The sequence below is a fragment of the Leopardus geoffroyi genome, chromosome A3, assembly GCF_018350155.1.
Source record: "Leopardus geoffroyi isolate Oge1 chromosome A3, O.geoffroyi_Oge1_pat1.0, whole genome shotgun sequence".
Classification (NCBI taxonomy): domain Eukaryota; kingdom Metazoa; phylum Chordata; class Mammalia; order Carnivora; family Felidae; genus Leopardus; species Leopardus geoffroyi.
The window spans coordinates 125,029,026-125,047,121 of NC_059336.1; the positions used below are offsets into that span (position 1 = coordinate 125,029,026).

The 18,096-nt window shown below is 36.6% G+C and overlaps 1 protein-coding gene, 1 long non-coding RNA gene and 1 pseudogene across 5 annotated transcripts in view; 2 read left to right on the forward strand and 1 right to left on the reverse strand.

Moving 5' to 3' along the window:
* The window catches only part of WDR35 (WD repeat domain 35), a 60,758-nt gene that overhangs the window by 14,512 nt on the left and 28,150 nt on the right, over positions 1 to 18,096 (forward strand). For 3 of the 4 annotated variants that reach the window (XM_045447644.1, XM_045447641.1, XM_045447643.1), the window contains 5 exons: positions 857 to 982; positions 3,542 to 3,727; positions 7,865 to 7,897; positions 8,261 to 8,321; positions 15,759 to 15,903. In XM_045447644.1, the coding sequence (XP_045303600.1) occupies positions 857 to 982; positions 3,542 to 3,727; positions 7,865 to 7,897; positions 8,261 to 8,321; positions 15,759 to 15,903 (551 nt within the window). The remainder of the gene's footprint in view (positions 1 to 856; positions 983 to 3,541; positions 3,728 to 7,864; positions 7,898 to 8,260; positions 8,322 to 15,758; positions 15,904 to 18,096) is intronic. The other variant, XM_045447642.1, reaches the window with a different exon arrangement.
* Positions 3,735 to 6,890, forward strand: LOC123581506 (annotated as a pseudogene).
* Positions 9,518 to 11,746, reverse strand: LOC123581509. Its single transcript, XR_006703773.1, has 2 exons — positions 11,589 to 11,746; positions 9,518 to 11,341 (listed from the first exon to the last, which is right to left on the reverse strand). It is a non-coding gene; the product is annotated as an uncharacterized LOC123581509 (long non-coding RNA).

Consider the following 18,096-nt stretch of genomic DNA (forward strand, 5'->3'; position numbering starts at 1 on the left):
GGCATTGCATACTCTGCTAAAGAATGTGATGGTGGGGAGCTATTGATTTTTAAAAATTATTAAAAGTTTTTTAAAGCAGGGTAGGACATGATTGGATTTGTGTCCCAGAAAGGTAATTATGACAGTAAAATGAAGAATTGAATTTGGGGGATGGAGGCTGGGAATGAGGAAAGAGGTGAGAGGTAAAAATTGCAGTTCGACTGTTACCATCATTCACTCAGGAAAAGAGGCCGTGGCAATGGAGGATGGATGTGAGCGGAAGTGATGGGACTGCTGACCCACTGGCTGTGGGGGGTGAAAGAGAGGCCAGCCTTAAGCATTGTGTTTACTGCCACAATTCATTGATTCCAAGAAACACAGTTTTTTAAAAAATATTTTATTTTTAAGTATCTCTACACCCAGCGTGGGGCTCGAAGCACGACCCTGAGATCAAGAGTCGCGCGTTCCACTGACTGAGCCAGCCAGGCACCCCCAGGAGGCGCAGTTGTTTTTTTTTTTTTTTTAACAACTTCAAAATTGGGGTGCATCGTATAGTCAGAGTTTCTATTTTAATTAACAATGTATTTTTTTCTTTCCTGAGTGGTACATAAAAGTAAAGATGCATATTTAAATCTCTGGATTTCAAATCTTAGATTTGATGAAATTTGATACTGAATTCTTTGGTTATTGTTCATAAATTTCTCCTATCGTGTGTATGTTTTTCATTATAAAAATTCAAGGAAAATGATTATGAAGTGAGTGGTAACCTTTCACAAAATAATTTTTATGCCACTCTTGATGTCTATGAAGTGGTGGGTGGTAATTTATATTTTATTTAATTGCAATACTTTAGGTTAAATATAATCATTTTTTTCAGCATTTGGGTACTTTGAAGGTTCCTGGAAAGCAGATGTCTGCACTATCTTGGGAAGGAGGAGGACTGAAAATTGCACTAGCTGTTGATTCTTTTATATATTTTGCAAACATTCGACCTGATTATAAGGTGAGTATTATGAGCAGTTGTAAAAAAAAAAAAAAAAAAAAAAAAGCTGTTTTTACTAAATAGTTTTGTTGTAGCTTGAAGTATAATATGTTTCTTGCATGTATTCACAGCCACTTTATTTTAGAAACCAGATGAAAGGAGGTGTTTTTAGTGTGGAGACTTTAGAACCAGAAAGCTTTTCTAGAATACTATATATAATTAATAAAATACTCCCAACAGTCAGGGTCTCAGCAGGAAACGCATGGCACACACAAAAGAATAATTGAAAACAGATTGATGAAGGGTTTATTACAGAGGTGTGGGCAAGGCTGAGGGGTTCAGTAAGGGTTGACAAGGCAAGCATCCAGGTATTAGCAATGGTGGGCAAGATAAGGAAGTATTATTGTTCCTGGAACACACTGGGGCTGTGGTTATACAAGACAGACTGTCCTGTGGGAGCGCAGCTTCTGCTGACTGGCTGGACAGAGACAGCTTTGGGGAGGGAGTACTTCAGCCATCTCTCCACCTGCTGGTGCTTTCTATTGGCCAGACCCAGCTGGAAACTAGAAGGCAAGGTAGCCCACGTGATGGAGTTCATAGAAGTTAGTTTCCAGGGCATAGTGTAGGGTAAAGAAGGGGAGAGGATGGATCGGAAGAGGAAAATGAAAATAAGCAGCATAATACTAATCAGTACTTTATCTTAAATTTAACATTTGACCCCAAACAAGTTCAGAAGTATGAGATTAATTGAGCTGCAAAATACTAAGAATATTTGTTATGTGTGAAAAACTTAATTCATTTTTTAGAAGGCAAAGTGCCTTGGAGAGCTGTCTGATTCTAGGACTAGGGTGGGAAAAATGCAAGATGAACCTGGAGCCTCTGATAGTGGCAGAAAGTAAGGAAGTCTCAAACAAAAGGATGGGGGCATGCCAAAGAGACAAAGGAGCCAACCCGAAAGAGCTCCCAATGGCCAAAACTGGAACAATTTGAGCAACAAAATAAATGATGTAACATTGGATTGTAACCCAAATTATAAAAATAAGTGTCCACAAGCAAAACCTCATCTAAAATAGATTATTTAAATACGTAAATGGGGGAGAAGAAACAAATCTTCCTTACAGAAGTATTTGAATTACTTAGACACTACCCCGGCTGGTCCCCTGCCCCCCTAACTTGAATGTGAGTTGCATTTAGTGACTCACTTCCAAAGAGTAGAGTATGGAAAGGGTGAAAAGCAAAGTCACTTTACAGTGGAGGAACCTGGCAGATACCACATTGTCTAGGTGATCAAGGCTAGCATCATCACCGGTGTCACATAGATGTCACGTACCCCTAATGTGGCACATGAGAAGAGGTCATCACTTCTCTGATGGTCTTTCTGAAAATCCCAGTCTGAGCAGGAGAAAAACATCACACAAACCCACATTGAAGGACATTCTGCAAAATACCTGACCAGTACTCCTCAAAACTGTCTAGGTCATTAAAAATGGGGAAAGACTGAGAAATCATCACAGACCAGAGGAGCCTAAGGAAACAAGATGACTAAACATAATGTATTCCAAGTAGGATTCTGAGATAGAAAAAGAACATTGGAGGAAAACTCATGAAATCTAAATAAGGTGTGGAGTTTAGTTAATAGTACTGGATCCGTGCTGGCTTCTTAGTTGTGATGAATGTACCACAGCAATGTAAGGTACTCACAGCAGGGGGAAATGGAGAGGACCATAAGGAACTCTGTATTATCCTTGTGACTTCTATATAAATCTAAAATTATTTTAAAGTAAAAAGCTTATTTTAAAAACTAACCATCCTATAAAAAGTAAATATGCCTTAATTTTGAATAGTAAACATAGTCATAATATTAACTTTGAATATTGCTTTATTCAAAATTACATTATGAATGTATTGGGAGAGTTAGCCCAAGAGAAAGACATTCCATAAGCCATAATCAATACATACGTGATATGGAGGTAGATAACAAGAGTCAAAGCTCAGAGTTACAAATGGCTACCACTGGGAGGAAATTAGTCAGTGGGGTCTGCATTCTATTTTTGTTTTAAATTAGCTATGTAGAATTATTTGACTCTACACTATGTGCATATGTTACTCTGGTAAAAACAAATGTAGAAAATGTAGATAGGGGAGAAAAAGCAAAGCATCTGTTTTTGAAATTTGGCTTGGGGACCCAGAAGTTAAGCTTTTGACAGGGGTCACTCCTCCTGTTGTCCCTCATGCAGCTGTTACGGACTACTGAAAAATCCGAGATTTTCACCACTGAAGCGTGAATCTTACAAATGGAAATAAGGAAAGTTAAACTTATTTTTGCAGTACATTCTTTGTTTGATAACTGTGTTTCTCTTAGATGTTTTGTTATTTTAGTGAGAAAAGGTATTGTGCTGAATGTTCAGTCTTTCTGTCTTTTATTCCTGAAGAATATATTTTGTCAGCACCAAAAAACCACGTATCTGCAGTACATAATAAGATTTTTTGTTCCCAGTGTTAAATGTTCTTTTCCTCTTTCTCTCTCTCCCTCTCTTCTTCCCTCCTGTTCTGGCCCTTTGCTCCTTCCTCTCTTCCTAGTGGGGTTATTGTTCCAATACTGTAGTATATGCTTATACCAGACCTGATCGTCCAGAGTATTGTGTTATCTTTTGGGATACAAAAAACAATGAGAAATATGTTAAATATGTGAAGAGTCTCATTTCTATTACTACCTGTGGAGATTTCTGCATTTTGGCTACGAAAGCTGATGAAAATCATCCTCAGGTAAGTGTTCCTTCATATGTTAAAGCTAAGATGGGTATGGGTTAACCTCTCCTTCTCAGGTATAGCCTCTCTACTGGCAGTACAGCAAAGTGTTGGGTCTATTGGCCATGTCTGTCTGGACCTCTGTTTTGGAAAATTATGTGATTCCATTGTGACTCTATTTTTTTTTTTTCCAATTAGCTAATCCATTAGCATTTCATACTCACCAGTTCAGTATGGAAGCCTTTTGTCTCTGAAACATATTTAAAATACTACTGTCTTTTTCCAAGTTAAAATTCCACAAGGAAAAATGAATATCCAGATGTCTAGTATAAATGCTCAAGAAGTTATGTAACTATGATCATTATAACACTTTGGGTAGTTTTGACATTGAGAAGTATACTTTTATTTGGAGTTACATTGCTTTAAAAATAACCATCTCATAGTGTAAAATAAATAATATAAATAATGCCTTAAAAAGTATGAAACAATTTAAATATTTGCAGAAGCATATACATTTTTTAAAAAAGGATTATCATTATCTTTGGCTGTGTTATAAATTATTTTATTCCATTAAAAAGCATAAAGTTTTTGGTTTAAGGTGGCCATTTGAACAGCCACCTTTGGCTCTGTTCTCTCTTGAAACTTACTAAAATAACAGTAAAGGTATTTTTTAAAAAGTCATAAGCCCATAGGGACCAGAAAGAGAAAGGAAATGGTAACATAGTTTTGGGGGTTAAAGAGTGGGTGGATTAGTGGTAATTACCTTAGCAGACCTAAGAAAGCTGAATCCTAAATCATCAATGGAGAAAGCAAAGAAGTAACCAGTTTTCATCCCAGAATCCTGAAGAGACACAGGACTTAATGGTACCTGGTAGGAGAAAGAAACAAATGGAAAAACAATTTGGAAGTACCAGAGATTATGCAGGAAGGAGAAAATTAAAAAGGCATATAAAGAGTCCTGTCTGGAGAATCTGACCAGTTCAAGAGAAAAGACCTCTAAAAGTTCTCCTATGGGGAGTTCCCAAGGAAATATCCCTGCCTCATCTCCTTACTGTGAAGACCAGTCATGAGGCTCACCCATAAACCAATAGATTACAAGCAGCTTTCAGTGTCATACTCTGAAAAAGAAGCAGATAGACAAGGATTGTCAGACGTTTGAGGAAAGCATCTCATTTAACAGACACACACAAAAATAAACACAAGGAGAAAAGAATGGGGAGGAAGCAGAGATTCGGCAGGGAGAAGAACAATTCAGAAGAGCCATTTCAAATTATTAGAGTTAAGGGATACTACAACCATAAAACAAGGAAGGGATACTATAGAAAAAGTTTTTGGAAATTACAAATATGATAATAGCAATGAAAAATTTGGTAGAAGAGTTAGAAGATAAAATCAAGGAAAACTCCTATAAAGTGGAGCAGAAAGACAAGGAAATGGAAAACAGGAGTGAATAGGTAAGAAAATCAGAGGACCAGCCCTGGAAGTTCAGTGAATAGGTAGGCAAAGAGGAGGGGAGTAATCCAAAGAGAGAAGAGACTATTCAAGAAAATTTCCCTTCGGTTTCGAGATTGAAAGTGTCTACCTCAGTGAATAAAAATATTTCCAAATCAAAACACATCATTGTGAAGTTTCAGAACACGGGATAAAAAGAAGATCCTATAAGCTTTCAGAAAGACTTCATTCGGTCAGGCATCATAATGGCATTCATCTTGTCAACAGCAATACTTTGGAGAATTGCTTTCAAAATTTTGAGGGAAAATGATTTCCCGTCTTGAATTCCATATCTGAAGCAGACTAATTAAAATGAAGGAAGGAGACTGATTGCACAGTGCTTCCAGCATGAAGTTATGGACGAGATTGTGCTGCTGGTGCAAGTCTGACCGCTCCTCAAGCTCGGCTGCTCCTCGGCCCTGCTCCTTGGTGTGGCCTACAGAATCAAGTGCTATATGTACCTGAAACCTTGGGCAGAAGAGGAAAGGAGGATAGCAGCCGAGGAGAAAAAGAAGCAGGTTGAGCGGAAATGGATGGAGAGAGAACCGGCAGGAGACCAAGGCAACAGCATACTAAACAGCATACCTGCCTTTCTCTGGACTAGTGTGGATGAATAGAGCTTTCTGTGTTGTGTGGAAAAAAGATAAAATGAAGGTAGGACAAAGACATTTTTAGATGTACAAGGTCACCAAAAACTTACCTCCCAGGCTTTCTTAGTTACTTCAGAATATGGCCTACCAAAATGAGGAAAAGACCAAGAGGAAGAAACTGGATAACCTGACAGCAGTGGTGCATAGTGGTACCAGTTGACAGTGTGCGGCATGCCTAGGGAGTCATCAGATGACAGCAGATCACGTGGCTCCAGAGGAAACTCAAGATGAAATTAATAGAACGCTTAATGTGGTTGAACTCTTGAGAGAAGATGTACATAGCTGGGAGGTAATTGGGGACTATACCCAATTGGGTAATTGGGTATAGAGAAACCAAGCAAAGAGAAAAAAGAAAGGCAGTTACCAACTACAGGGAAAGCAAAATGCGATTTAGAATAAATTGTGACGTACTTACAGCTCAGCCGTGGATAGCGTTTACAAAATCAAAATGATGCTTTTTAAATTAATTTTGTAATTAAATGGATATTATAATTAAAAAACTTTTAATTAAAGTATAATAACCATATTAACCCCTAAAATCCCGATCTAACAAAATTGTAAGTGGAAAGCCGGAATGGTGGAAGTGTACCCCTGTGTGATGGAAGGCTGGAAAGGGGACTGAAAGATAGTGGGAAGTGATAGTGAGAAGTCAGTAGATACTGCTCCAGATCGAAACAGAACAAAATACGAAGTAGCATTATCAACGTGTTACTTAGGTTTGTGGAGGTAAATATCAAAAGGATGAATTAAAGGAGCTGAACGTCATTACTCCAGGGAGCAGAAAATGGGAAGTTTCAGGGGAGGACTTCTTCTTACTCTTCAGTAAGAAGAGTTCTTAGGAACTCTTCCATTCTTTAAGCTATGAGCACGTAGATGATATGTGGATTAACAAATACAAGTTACTTGTGGTATTTTGTGGCAGTAAATCAGCTTATTTTAAGTAGTGGAAAAGTAAATTATATTTTAGTATAATTTTTGTCATTTAGTTTGTTTTTTTAAAAATTAAATTTTTTTCTTTTTTAAATTAAATTTTCATTTTAATTCCAGCATTATTAACATACAGTGTTATGTTAGTTTCAGGTGTACAATATAGTGATTCAACACTTCCATACATTTCTCAGTGCTCATTCTCATGTATATTCTTGATGTGTAATTCCTGTCACCTGTTTCCCCCATCCCCACTCCTTTTCCCTCTGGTAACCATCAATTTGTTTTCTATAGTTAAGAGCCCGTTTCTTGGTTTGTATCTCTCTCTCTCTCTGCCTTTTTTTTTCTTTGCTTATTTGTTTTGTTTCTTAAATTCCACATATGAGTGAAATCATGGTATTTGTCTTTGTCCGACTTATTTCACTTAGCATCATACTCTCTAGCTCCATCCATGTTGTTGCAAATGGCACGATTTAATTTTTTTATGACTGAATAGTGTATGTGTGTGTGTGTGTGTGTGTGTGTGTGTGTATAACACATCTTCTTTATCCATTCGTCTGTTGATGGACACTTGGGCTGCTTCCATAGCTTGGCTATTGTAAATAATGCTGCAGTAAATATAGGAGTGCATGTATCCCTTTGAATTAGTGTTTTTGTGTTTTTTGGGTAAATACTCAATAATGTGATTCCTGGATCATAGTGTGGTTCTATTTTTAACTTTTTGAGAAACCTTCATACTGTTTTCCACAATGGCAGCATCAGTTTACATTCCCACCAACAGTGCACAAGGGTTCATTTAATTTACATTTATGAAATTAAAGAAGTTTTTCTTGAGAAGCTGAAAAAAGAAAAAGTCTGCATGTAAGTAGTACGTAGAGAATTGGTTTATTTGAAGTCGTTATTCCAATCGGGAGAATATCTAAGTAAATAGTATTCTTAGCACAAGATATAGAAAAGGTGATTAACAATAGAAGAATGAAATTATCACTTTAGTATGGTGTAAAGTGTGCATTATGCTTGATTATTTTACTGAATATTAATTATTGATAATTAATTGTGTACATGTCATTTTTATATTGCTTCAAAGGAGGAGAACGAGATGGAAACATTTGGTGCAATGGTAACAAATTAGTTCTTATATAGCTGATTATAAGATAAAAATGAATTTTGAGGTTAGAGCTGATCAGGAATTTTAGAAGTATAAATAATGAAACGTAGCCAGTGTACTTGTGTTTCTTAGGTGAACTCTTAAAAATGACAGTGTTCCATTATATTGAGAAATCAGCGTTGGTTTAATTTTAATTCGTATATCTTTATGTTTAATGCTGTAGATTATATTTGTCTGCTATTCTTTGACTTAACAATTTTATCAGTTATTTCCCTGTTGTGATACTTTACAGAGATAAGCATGATATATTAAGCATTATTTCTTTTATTGTACAGAAGCAGGAATTCTGATACTCTTTGTTTTATTTGTTCACAGTTTGTGCTAGTTCTTTGTAATTCTATTGGCACACCTTTGGATCCCAAATATATTGATATTGGTAAGGAAATGTTAATGTCTATTCCCTCTTTAATCAAGTTTTATTTGTACAACTAATTTAAAAACCTAGCTATGGCATTATTAATTAAAATGGTCTTCTAAACAAGAATGACCATTTTTCCTGGTTTGCCAAGTCCAGCACCAGTTTATGCCAATTATCGTAGTCAAATTATCAATAATGCTCCACTTCACCGTATAAATATCCTGTTTAAAACAATAAATTATAAGTTTACTCTAAAAGCCACAGTAATCTCATGACTGTTATACTGCCATTATTTGCTTTCAATGGGAAACATACTTGTGTAGGAATTGGTATGCAGTGTAATGATTAGCATGTAATAAATGGGATTATAGAAACAATTTTGCTGTTAAACCACTTTTATTATTAATAAGCTGCTTGCAAATACCTCTCTTCTATAAAAACACTTTAGCTGCTTGTAAAAGTGCATTTTCTCTTTCCATATTTTTCTAATGAAATCAATCTATTAATAGAGACAGCTTTCAAAAATGCCTGATTTTTTTTTTGTTTGTTTTCAGAAGACATTTGTTACTTTAGAGTTACCATTCCCTCTATCCAACAATTATGAAAGTAACCATTAAAAAATTTCTCATCTAACTCTTAGGTTTTTTTGTTAAAAATCATTACCAAATATTTTGCGGCGATTTCACTATAACTTCCAAAAGTAATGTGTTTTAAGTGTGGTAGTTTATTGGATATGGTATTAGAAAAATTATTAGACTTCAAAAATTGAAAACCCATTGAATTTTCTGAATCTGAGAGCTAGTCATTTTTTTTTTTTTTCAGATTTCATATTTAACCTTCATCAAATGTTAGTGTCTCCCTTCTAAATATATTTTGCTAAACTGTTTGGGTGATATAAGCAAATGTGAGAAATACTTAATGGGCTTTCAAGATTTTATGCTGTCTGTTTAGAGTTTTGGTAACTCAGTTTTATATATTGACACTTTTCAACTTCATATCTTACGTTCATCGTCATAGAGGTATGTTTATATTTGTACCTGCATATATATGTATATATGTTAGTGTTCCTTGTTAAAAGGCTTAGCTTAAAATTATTACAGACTCTTATCACAGGAATAACTTGTATTGGAAACATAACAGTCTCTAAGGGATGAATTATGTCAGTCTTTAGATTATATGTTTTTTCTTTTGATATCAAAAGTTTTAACAGAATAATGGTAGGGTTAGCCTCAAAGCAATTTTAATCATAAGTAGTCTTTTTTTTTTTTTTTTTCATAAAGCCAGATGTAAATCCTTCACCTTCATAAAATGGCAAATACTTGAGGGCATGATTATTTGTATTTTTGAGTCTTGAAACTTTTTTTTTTTTTTTTTTGCAGTCTCGCTGGCTGAAATTTTAACAAACAGTTCTTTCATTGGTTTGCAGTAAACCGAGCCAAGGACTCAACATTTTTGTTTCATACATATCCTGTAAAATTCCTTTTTTAAGTTTGTATGCCAGATTTTTGTGAGGACTGGAGGGTAAAACGAAAAAAGTGTGTAACTGATGTTGCTCTGGAAAGTGTAATTTTTGTGCTGCTCTTCCTCCTGCCAATCTCTGTAGAAACTTTTTAAAAGAACTTTATGCATTATTATACAAGTTTAGTCTGTGGGGCTTTTGTACTATGCATGGAGGAGTTATGTGCCCTTTTCCGGTGCTCTTCCTTTGAGCTCTTAAAATACCTTTAAGAGGTATTTTAAAGGTGCATTTCTGTTCAGAGTACTACTTTTTACTCTGCACTACAATTACTGATTTTCTCGTTTGCCTTCCCCACAAGATTTTGGACTCCTTAGAGATCTATGTCTTATTAATTTCTGTATTCCTCTAACACTGTGCCTGCCCTATAACAAATGCTTATTGAGCATATGGAAAGTACTTATTTCTATCATGAAAATGGAAAATGACACATTTATTTAGCAAAACTTCAGTGAGTTTCTGGTACTGTACTGGGTATCTGGAGTTATAAAAAGTTGACTATGAAACTTCCTGTAGGGTATCTAAACAAATAATGAAATGTAGTTAATCCGTTCGACACTGGTGTACTGTTCCCCCACTGTGTGCTAGGTTGGTATCGTGCTAGGTGTTAGATAAGTGGATTTAGTGAGTAAGGACATCAGACGTATCTTTGCTACTTAGAGATGGTTTCATTTGAGCTGAATTTTGAAGGATAAGTGTTTATTCAGGTGACATTTTAAGGAGAGAAAGAAAGCAGCATTTGCAGAGAAACGAAGGCATGGAAAGTGCCTGGAAAGTACCAGGTGCCTGTGCTTTAGCCATTTTGGTGGGAGCTGGTAGGTGGCTTTCTAATGATGGTCTCTACCACATGCCTGGAGTCATGCATAGATTCTAGAGAAAGGCAGTTTGATGAAAACATGAGAGTGCAATTTCAGTTTACCAGATTTTTTAAGAGGCTGAGAAATTAGTAAGTAGGAAAGTAAGGGAACATTACAGATGTAGACGTTTATTTCAGGCCTCAGCATTAAAATATTACAAGCAAGTTTTACTTATATATGAATTCCTAGGTTGTTTTAGGTTATTTTACATCCTTTGCCTGCCTAGTGACTTCTACCTATAAGTGTTAACAAAGTTCAGCTAATGGAAGCGTAATTATTTCCTTAAAAATTTTTGTTTCCAATAATCATTCTAAATATTTGAAATTTTTCTTTCCAAATAATGAGTAGTTGAGAGGAACATGGGATGCTTTTATCCTGGTTGTGTTCTTTTTCTAAAACGTTCTGTCTGTTAAAATTTGGATTCCTAACTTATTCCTGGGGGGTTAGTTCTAGGAAACTAAGAACTAATCCACCAGGATGGGATGGATCTTTTAATGAAAATCTAGCATAGTTTTTGTAGATAGGATTATCTACCCATATGAATTTGCTGAATTTACTCCCATACTGATCCAAAGAATGTATGTTTTAGATATATTTGTATTTGTTTTTTTTTTTTTTTTTTTTGTATTGACTGATGGGTTTATATGTGACTTTATTATAAAAACCTATATAGGGGCGCCGGGGTGGCTCAGTCGGTTAAACGTCCGACTTCGGCTCAGGTCATGATCTCGCGGTCCGTGAGTTTGCGCCCCATGTCGGGCTCTGTGCTGACAGCTCAGAGCCTGGAGCCTGTTTCAGATTCTGTGTCTCCCTCTCTCTGACCCTCCCCTATTCATGCTCTGTCTCTCCCTGTCTCCAAAGTAAATAAAATGTTAAAAAAAATAAAAAAATAAAAATAAAAAAAATAAAAACCTATATAGGTAATAAAAATAAAAACAATACTAGTATCCACATCTAATACTATTATTAACCCTTAATTAGAAGCAATATGCCATCGTGGTTAAGAGCACAGATTATGGAGCCAGATTAACTGGGCTTTTGTCTCACCTCCAGCTTTCTAGCCATGCACCTCAGCAAGTTATTTAACCCCTCCCTCTTTCAGTTTCTTCATCTGCCCAGTGGGGTAATAATGCTTATCTCATAGAATAGTTGTGAGTGTGAGTGAGAATATATACTATGTAATATTTTCATTATATATTAACACAATTATATATTATATAGAACCAAATAATTAATGTATTTATAGTATATGGTATATGTACCTGATGTATATATTAACTTAAATATATAAATAATATATATAATATATGTAATATAATATATTATATATATTTAAGTTAATAAATATTGGCTTTGAAATTATTATTAAGTGTTTATTCCAGAGATTTTGCCATGCTTTGTTATCTCTTTTAATCTTTATTTATTTATTTTTTTAAATTTTTTTTCAACGTTTATTTATTTTTGGGACAGAGAGAGAGCATGAACGGGGGAGGGGCAGAGAGAGAGGGAGACACAGAATCGGAAACAGGCTCCAGGCTCTGAGCCGTCAGCCCAGAGCCTGACGCGGGGCTCGAACTCACGGACCGTGAGATCATGACCTGGCTGAAGTCGGACGCTTAACCGACTGCGCCACCCAGGCGCCCCTCTCTTTTAATCTTTAAAGCAGCTGTATAAGATATCATTTCCAACTGCAGTAAGTAAACTGAGGTTCAGAGAGAATAAGTGATTTATCTAAGGCCACAGAGTTAAGCAAGTACTTGTAGTTTGAATCCAAAAGTCTGACTCTTTCCATGAACCACTAACATTTTAATTTAACCAGGCTAATGATAAGGTATTGTGATTATTTAGGATGTATCAGAGAGGAACATGAGTATAATTTATAGTTGTATGTAAATGTTGGTTAGAGGAATGCTTTTATATATGCTTAGAAAAAATTGTATTTTATTAGAAAATATTTTTTTTTAATGTTTATTTTTGAGAGAGAGAGAGAGATTGAGAGAGAGAGAGGGAGAGAGGCAGACAGGTAGAGAGACAGGGAGACAGAGGATCCTAAGCAGGCTCCGTGCTGACAGCAGAGAGAGCCCAATGCGGGGCTCGAGCTCATGGAACCACGAGATCATGACCTAAGCCAAAGTCAGACACTAAACCCACTGAGCCACACAGGTGCCCCATATTAGAAAATAGTTTAAAGTTGTGAACTTATTTCAAATCCCTCTAAAGGCATTATACTCATCAGCACTAGAGTGTCTGTGGTAGAATTTACTAAACGTTTAGCAAATGTCTTATGATTTAGTGAGAGTGGGGTCAGAGAAAGCTGAGCAAAGCCTGGGCCTGGCATGCTCATTCTTCTCACTCAGCGCTCCCCAGGCTCTTGCTACTTTTCCAGGATCGCCTTTCGACCACTTGTTCCCTACAGGAAAGGCTTCTGGCTCCCTCTAGAGTTCAACAATAGTACGTGTTTCAAATAGAAAAACCTTGACAATTGTAATGAAAAAATGTTTTTAGCATGATTCAACTATACTGAATTACTTTGTATATAAAAATTCTTGAATTTGAATCACAAAGTTGGTAATCTACTCAATTACTATTTTATCATAAGCCTGGTTTCTGATTCTTTGTCCATTTTCTCAGTCTTTTAATGCCTTAAATGTTTACTTGGACCATGGCAAGAACTCCATAAATGGTAGCTGCTGTTAACACCATTCCTTTATTCTGGCCATATGAATAATTATTTAGCTTAATATTTAATAAAAAACAAGTTTTATACTATTCTAATTATTCAGGAGTTTAGAAAATAGGTACTAAAATGATCTTTTATGATGGATCTTTTGTTTTGTTTTTACATAGTTTGTGTGAATGTGTTTGCTTAGTTTTATGGTATTTAGTTTGTGTTTTGTGACCTTGGACAAGTTATTTTACTTCTTCCTCTATTTTTTAATCTTTAAGCTAGATTTTATAAGGCTATGTCATCAAAGGGTACACAGGTCCTACAAAGGGTAGGAGCTTAAATGTTCTCTAAGAAAAGGAATAGATGAACAAAGTTATATGGTTAGGAGAATATTTTCCTAAATTAGGAAGGAACTTTGGAGAATTTTCTTTTCTTTTTTTTAAACAGACAAAAATTAATTTTAATGATACAGCCGACTCTTGAACAACACAGGTTTGAACTGCGTGGGTCTGCTTGTACACAGATTTTACCATACAGTACTCTAAATCTAGCTTCTCTTCCTCATGATTTTATTTTTTTTTAGTCTCTAATAGTTCTTTTTTTTAATCAAATTTATTTATTTAAATTCAAGTTAGTTAACATACAGGGTAGTATTGGTTTCAGGCATAGAACCCAGTGATTCGTCACTTACATGTAACGCTCCATACGCGTCCCAACAAGTGCCCTCCTTAATGCCCATCACCCATTTAGCCCATCCCTCCACCCACCTCCCCTCCAGCAACCCTCAGTTTGATCTCTGTATTTAAGAGTCTCTTATGGTTTGCCTCCCTCTCTGTTTTTAATCTTATTTTTCCTTCCCTTCCTCTATGTTCATCTGTTTTGTTTCTTAAATTCTATATATGAGTGAAATCATAGGATATTTGTCTTTTTCTGACTAACGTATTTCACGTAGCATAATACACTCCAGTTCCATTCATTTTGTTGCAAATGGCAAGATTTCATTCTTTTTGATCGCTGGGTAGTATTCCGTTGTGTATATAATTTGGCTATTGTGATAGTGTTGCTATAAACACTGGGGTGCGTGTACCCCTTCAAATCAGCCTTTTTGTATACTTTGGATAAATACCTGGTAGTGTAATTCTATTTTTAATTTTTTAAGGAGCCTCCACATTGTTTTCCAGAGTGGCTGAACCAATTTGCATTCCCACCAGCAGTGTATCTGTTGTTTCCTGAGTTGTTAATTTTAGCCATTCTGACAGGTGTGAGGTGGTATCTCACTGTGGTTTTGATTTGTATTTTTCTGATGATGAGTGATGTTGAGCGTTTTTTCCTGTGTTTGTTAGCCATCTAGAATTTTCTTTTATAACTTAATGAGGAATTATAAGATGTGAGGTCAGAGGGAAGGATAAGCCCAAACCAAGCAGTAATAATAATGGGGATGGGAGGAGGTAGTGGGATTTGATTTATCTCTTCATCAGTTAATTGGACATTTGGGCTATTTCAACTTTTTGGCTATTATGAACAATGCTGTTCTGAACATTCGTGTGTGAGCTTCTGTGTGGACATTTGTTTTCATTTCTCTTGGGTATATACCTAGGAGTGGAGTTGGTGGGGCCTGTGGTAACTCTATATTTAGCAAATGGAGAAACTGCCAAACTATTTTTCAAAGTGGATGCACCACTATTTCCCTACCATTTCTCTACGTCCTTGGCAATACTTGTTATTGGCTGACTTTTTGATTGTAGCCATTATAGTGGGTTTGAAGTGGTATGTCATTGTGGTTTTGATTTGCATTTGCTTGATGGCTAATGATACTGGACATCTTTTTCCTTTGCTTAGTGACTGTATATCTTCATTGGAAAAATGTCTATTCAGATCCTTTGACCATTTTTTAATTGGGTTTTTTGTCTTTTTATTATTGAGTTGTAAGAGATCTTTATATATTCTAGAAATAATTCCTTATCACATATACGATTTACAAACATTTTCTTTCATTCTGTGGGTTGTCTTTTCACTTTTTTGATGGTGTCCTTTGAAGCACAAATGTTTTAAATTTGATGAAGTCCAGTTTATCTACTTTTTCTTTTGTTGCTGGTGCTTTTGGTGTCATATCTAAGAAACTCTTGCCTAATCCAAGGTCACAAAGATTTATTTCCAAGGTTCCCCCTCCCGCCCCCCTAAGATTTCTACAGTAATTTTAGCTCTTACATTTAGGTCTTTGATCCATTTTCATGTAATATTTTTGTATGGTCCTACAAGCTTTTGATTATGTTTTTTGATTTTAGAGACTGCATGTTGGGTATATTGTCTGAAATGAGGAGTTGAATACAGTGGTCACTGAATTCCTTTGCAGCACAAACATTCTGTGATTCTGTGTAACTGTAACCTAATTGTTTTAATGCTCTTTTAAATAGTACCATTATTTGTTGCAATGACCAAAACCCATGTGATAGCAGCTTCAAAAGAAGCATTTTATACCTGGCAATATCGTGTGGCAAAGAAGCTCACAGCATTGGAAATTAATCAGATCACGCGGTCTCGGAAAGAAGGGAGAGAAAGGTATATCTTTTGATACATGGTTTTTAGTAGCTCAGCCGTGTCACGTTTAAACCAGACATAGTTAATTCTAAATTGTCATGCTTGAGAACTGTAAATTGTTTTGATTACTAGAAATAATACTTTCCCATTCAAAATCTTTCAAAATCTTTCAAATTATTTGTTTAAATTGATCAAAATAAATAAGAAGGGGTGTGGTATAATAAAAGAAAGCCCTTAGAGATTAAAACTGGACGTCTGTGTTTTTTTTTTTTATAAAATTTTTTTTTAACGTTTTATTTATTTTTGAGACAGAGAGAGACAGAGTATGAATGGGGAAGAGTCAGAGATAGAGGGAGACGCAGAATCTGAAACAGGCTCCAGGCTCTGAGCTGTCAGCACAGAGCCCGACGCGGGGCTCGAACTCACAGACTGCGAGATCATGACCTGAGCCGAAGTTGGCCGCCCAACTGACTGAGCCACCCAGCCGCCCCAGAAGTCTGTGTTTTTATAAGGAAATAGCTATTCTCTCGCACCTACTCTCACCATGTTAGGGTTATTATGCTATACTTGAAATACGATTATTCAACTGAATGTCTGACCAAAGCTTCATTCTTATGGGTTAGTGGCACAGGTTGTTCTGGGAGAGTGGGGGTGATCCTAGTATCAGCCACCATAGGATAGGCAGGTTCTTAGACACAGATAAGGAGGAGGTCTTCAGGTAGGGTGAACTGGTTACTTGGGCTTCTTTTTCTTGCCCTGGATTCCAGGGAGTTGGGTTAAGTGATAGAGAGGGCTCTACTACATAGAGAAGTTAGGACTAGGATGGGGGGATTCCTGTGATAAGTTTCAAGGTGTAGATGTGTTTACTGAGTTTTTGTAAGTTATATTATCTCTGTTGGTGATATTCTGTATTTTACCCTCTTATTGTTACCCTAAGCCTGCCTGTATGTATGTATGTATGTATGTATTTTAAAGTTTATTTATTTTGAGAGAGAGAGTGCGAGCAGGGGAGAGGCAGAGAGGGAGAGGGAGAGAGAGAGAATCCCAAGCAGGCTATGCACTGCCAACACAGAGCCCTACACAAGCTGGAACCATGACCCTTGAGATCACAACCTGAGCCAAAGTCAGAGGCTTAACTGACTGAGCCACCCAGATGCCCCACCCTAAACCTTTAAATAAAGCATTTTGTTGAGTGCTTTAACCAAATAATTCTTAATCAGGGCTTAGACCTCTGTTGGGAGTGGGCACTGGGGGTTATGTCAGAAACCCTGGGTTGCTTTTTCAGATCATCTTCCCTCACACATGCTTGCTGTCTTAATGCAATCTTCCCTTTCCTTTAAGATTCACTCAGGTACTAAGATAGGAGAAATGTCCCTAGTAAAAATATTCTGGATGCATGAATTCATGTGGAAGCAAAACAAAAAAAAAAATTGAAAAATACTGTATCTTCTCAGTAGTTCTGAAAGTCTAGATAGGAAGAATCTTTGGCCTTTTTCAGGACAGCATGTGGCAGTGGTAGCAATAATAAGCAAGAGAACTGCCATCAGCAGGGAGAAGGTAGATCTAAGGACAAAGTTGGGACAGAAAAGTCTAGCCTCTCCATAGAGTGAGTGCCCTGGGAGCCAGCTGAAGATATTCTGGCTTTAAGATGGCAGCATTTCCTTGTATTTCTATGTGGGATATGACTGGGCAGGTTCTCTCTGGACCTCACTTTCCTCATCTGTAAAATATCTTTGATGATAGTGATAACAGCCAACACTGAATACTTCTTACCTGCCAGATACTCCAGTAAGCCTAGTGAGTACTCTCATTAATCCTGTTTCACAGAGAAGAGACTAAGACACGTGAGCTTAAATTATCTGCCAAAGGTCACTAGCTGATAAGTAGAGATGGGACATAAAGCCAGGTTGATCTGGCTCTGAAGCACTTCACTCAGATTGGCCTTTCTTGTAGTACCCTGCTTGTTTTTTTTTTTTTTTTTTTTTCCAACGTTTATTTATTTTTGGGACAGAGAGACAGAGCATGAACGGGGGAGGGGCAGAGAGAGAGGGAGACACAGAATCGGAAACAGGCTCCAGGTTCTGAGCCATCAGCCCAGAGCCCGACGTGGGGCTCGAACTCACGGACCGCGAGATCGTGACCTGGCTGAAGTCGGACGCTTAACCGACTGCGCCACCCAGGCGCCCCATACCCTGCTTGTTTTAAGAGGGGGAA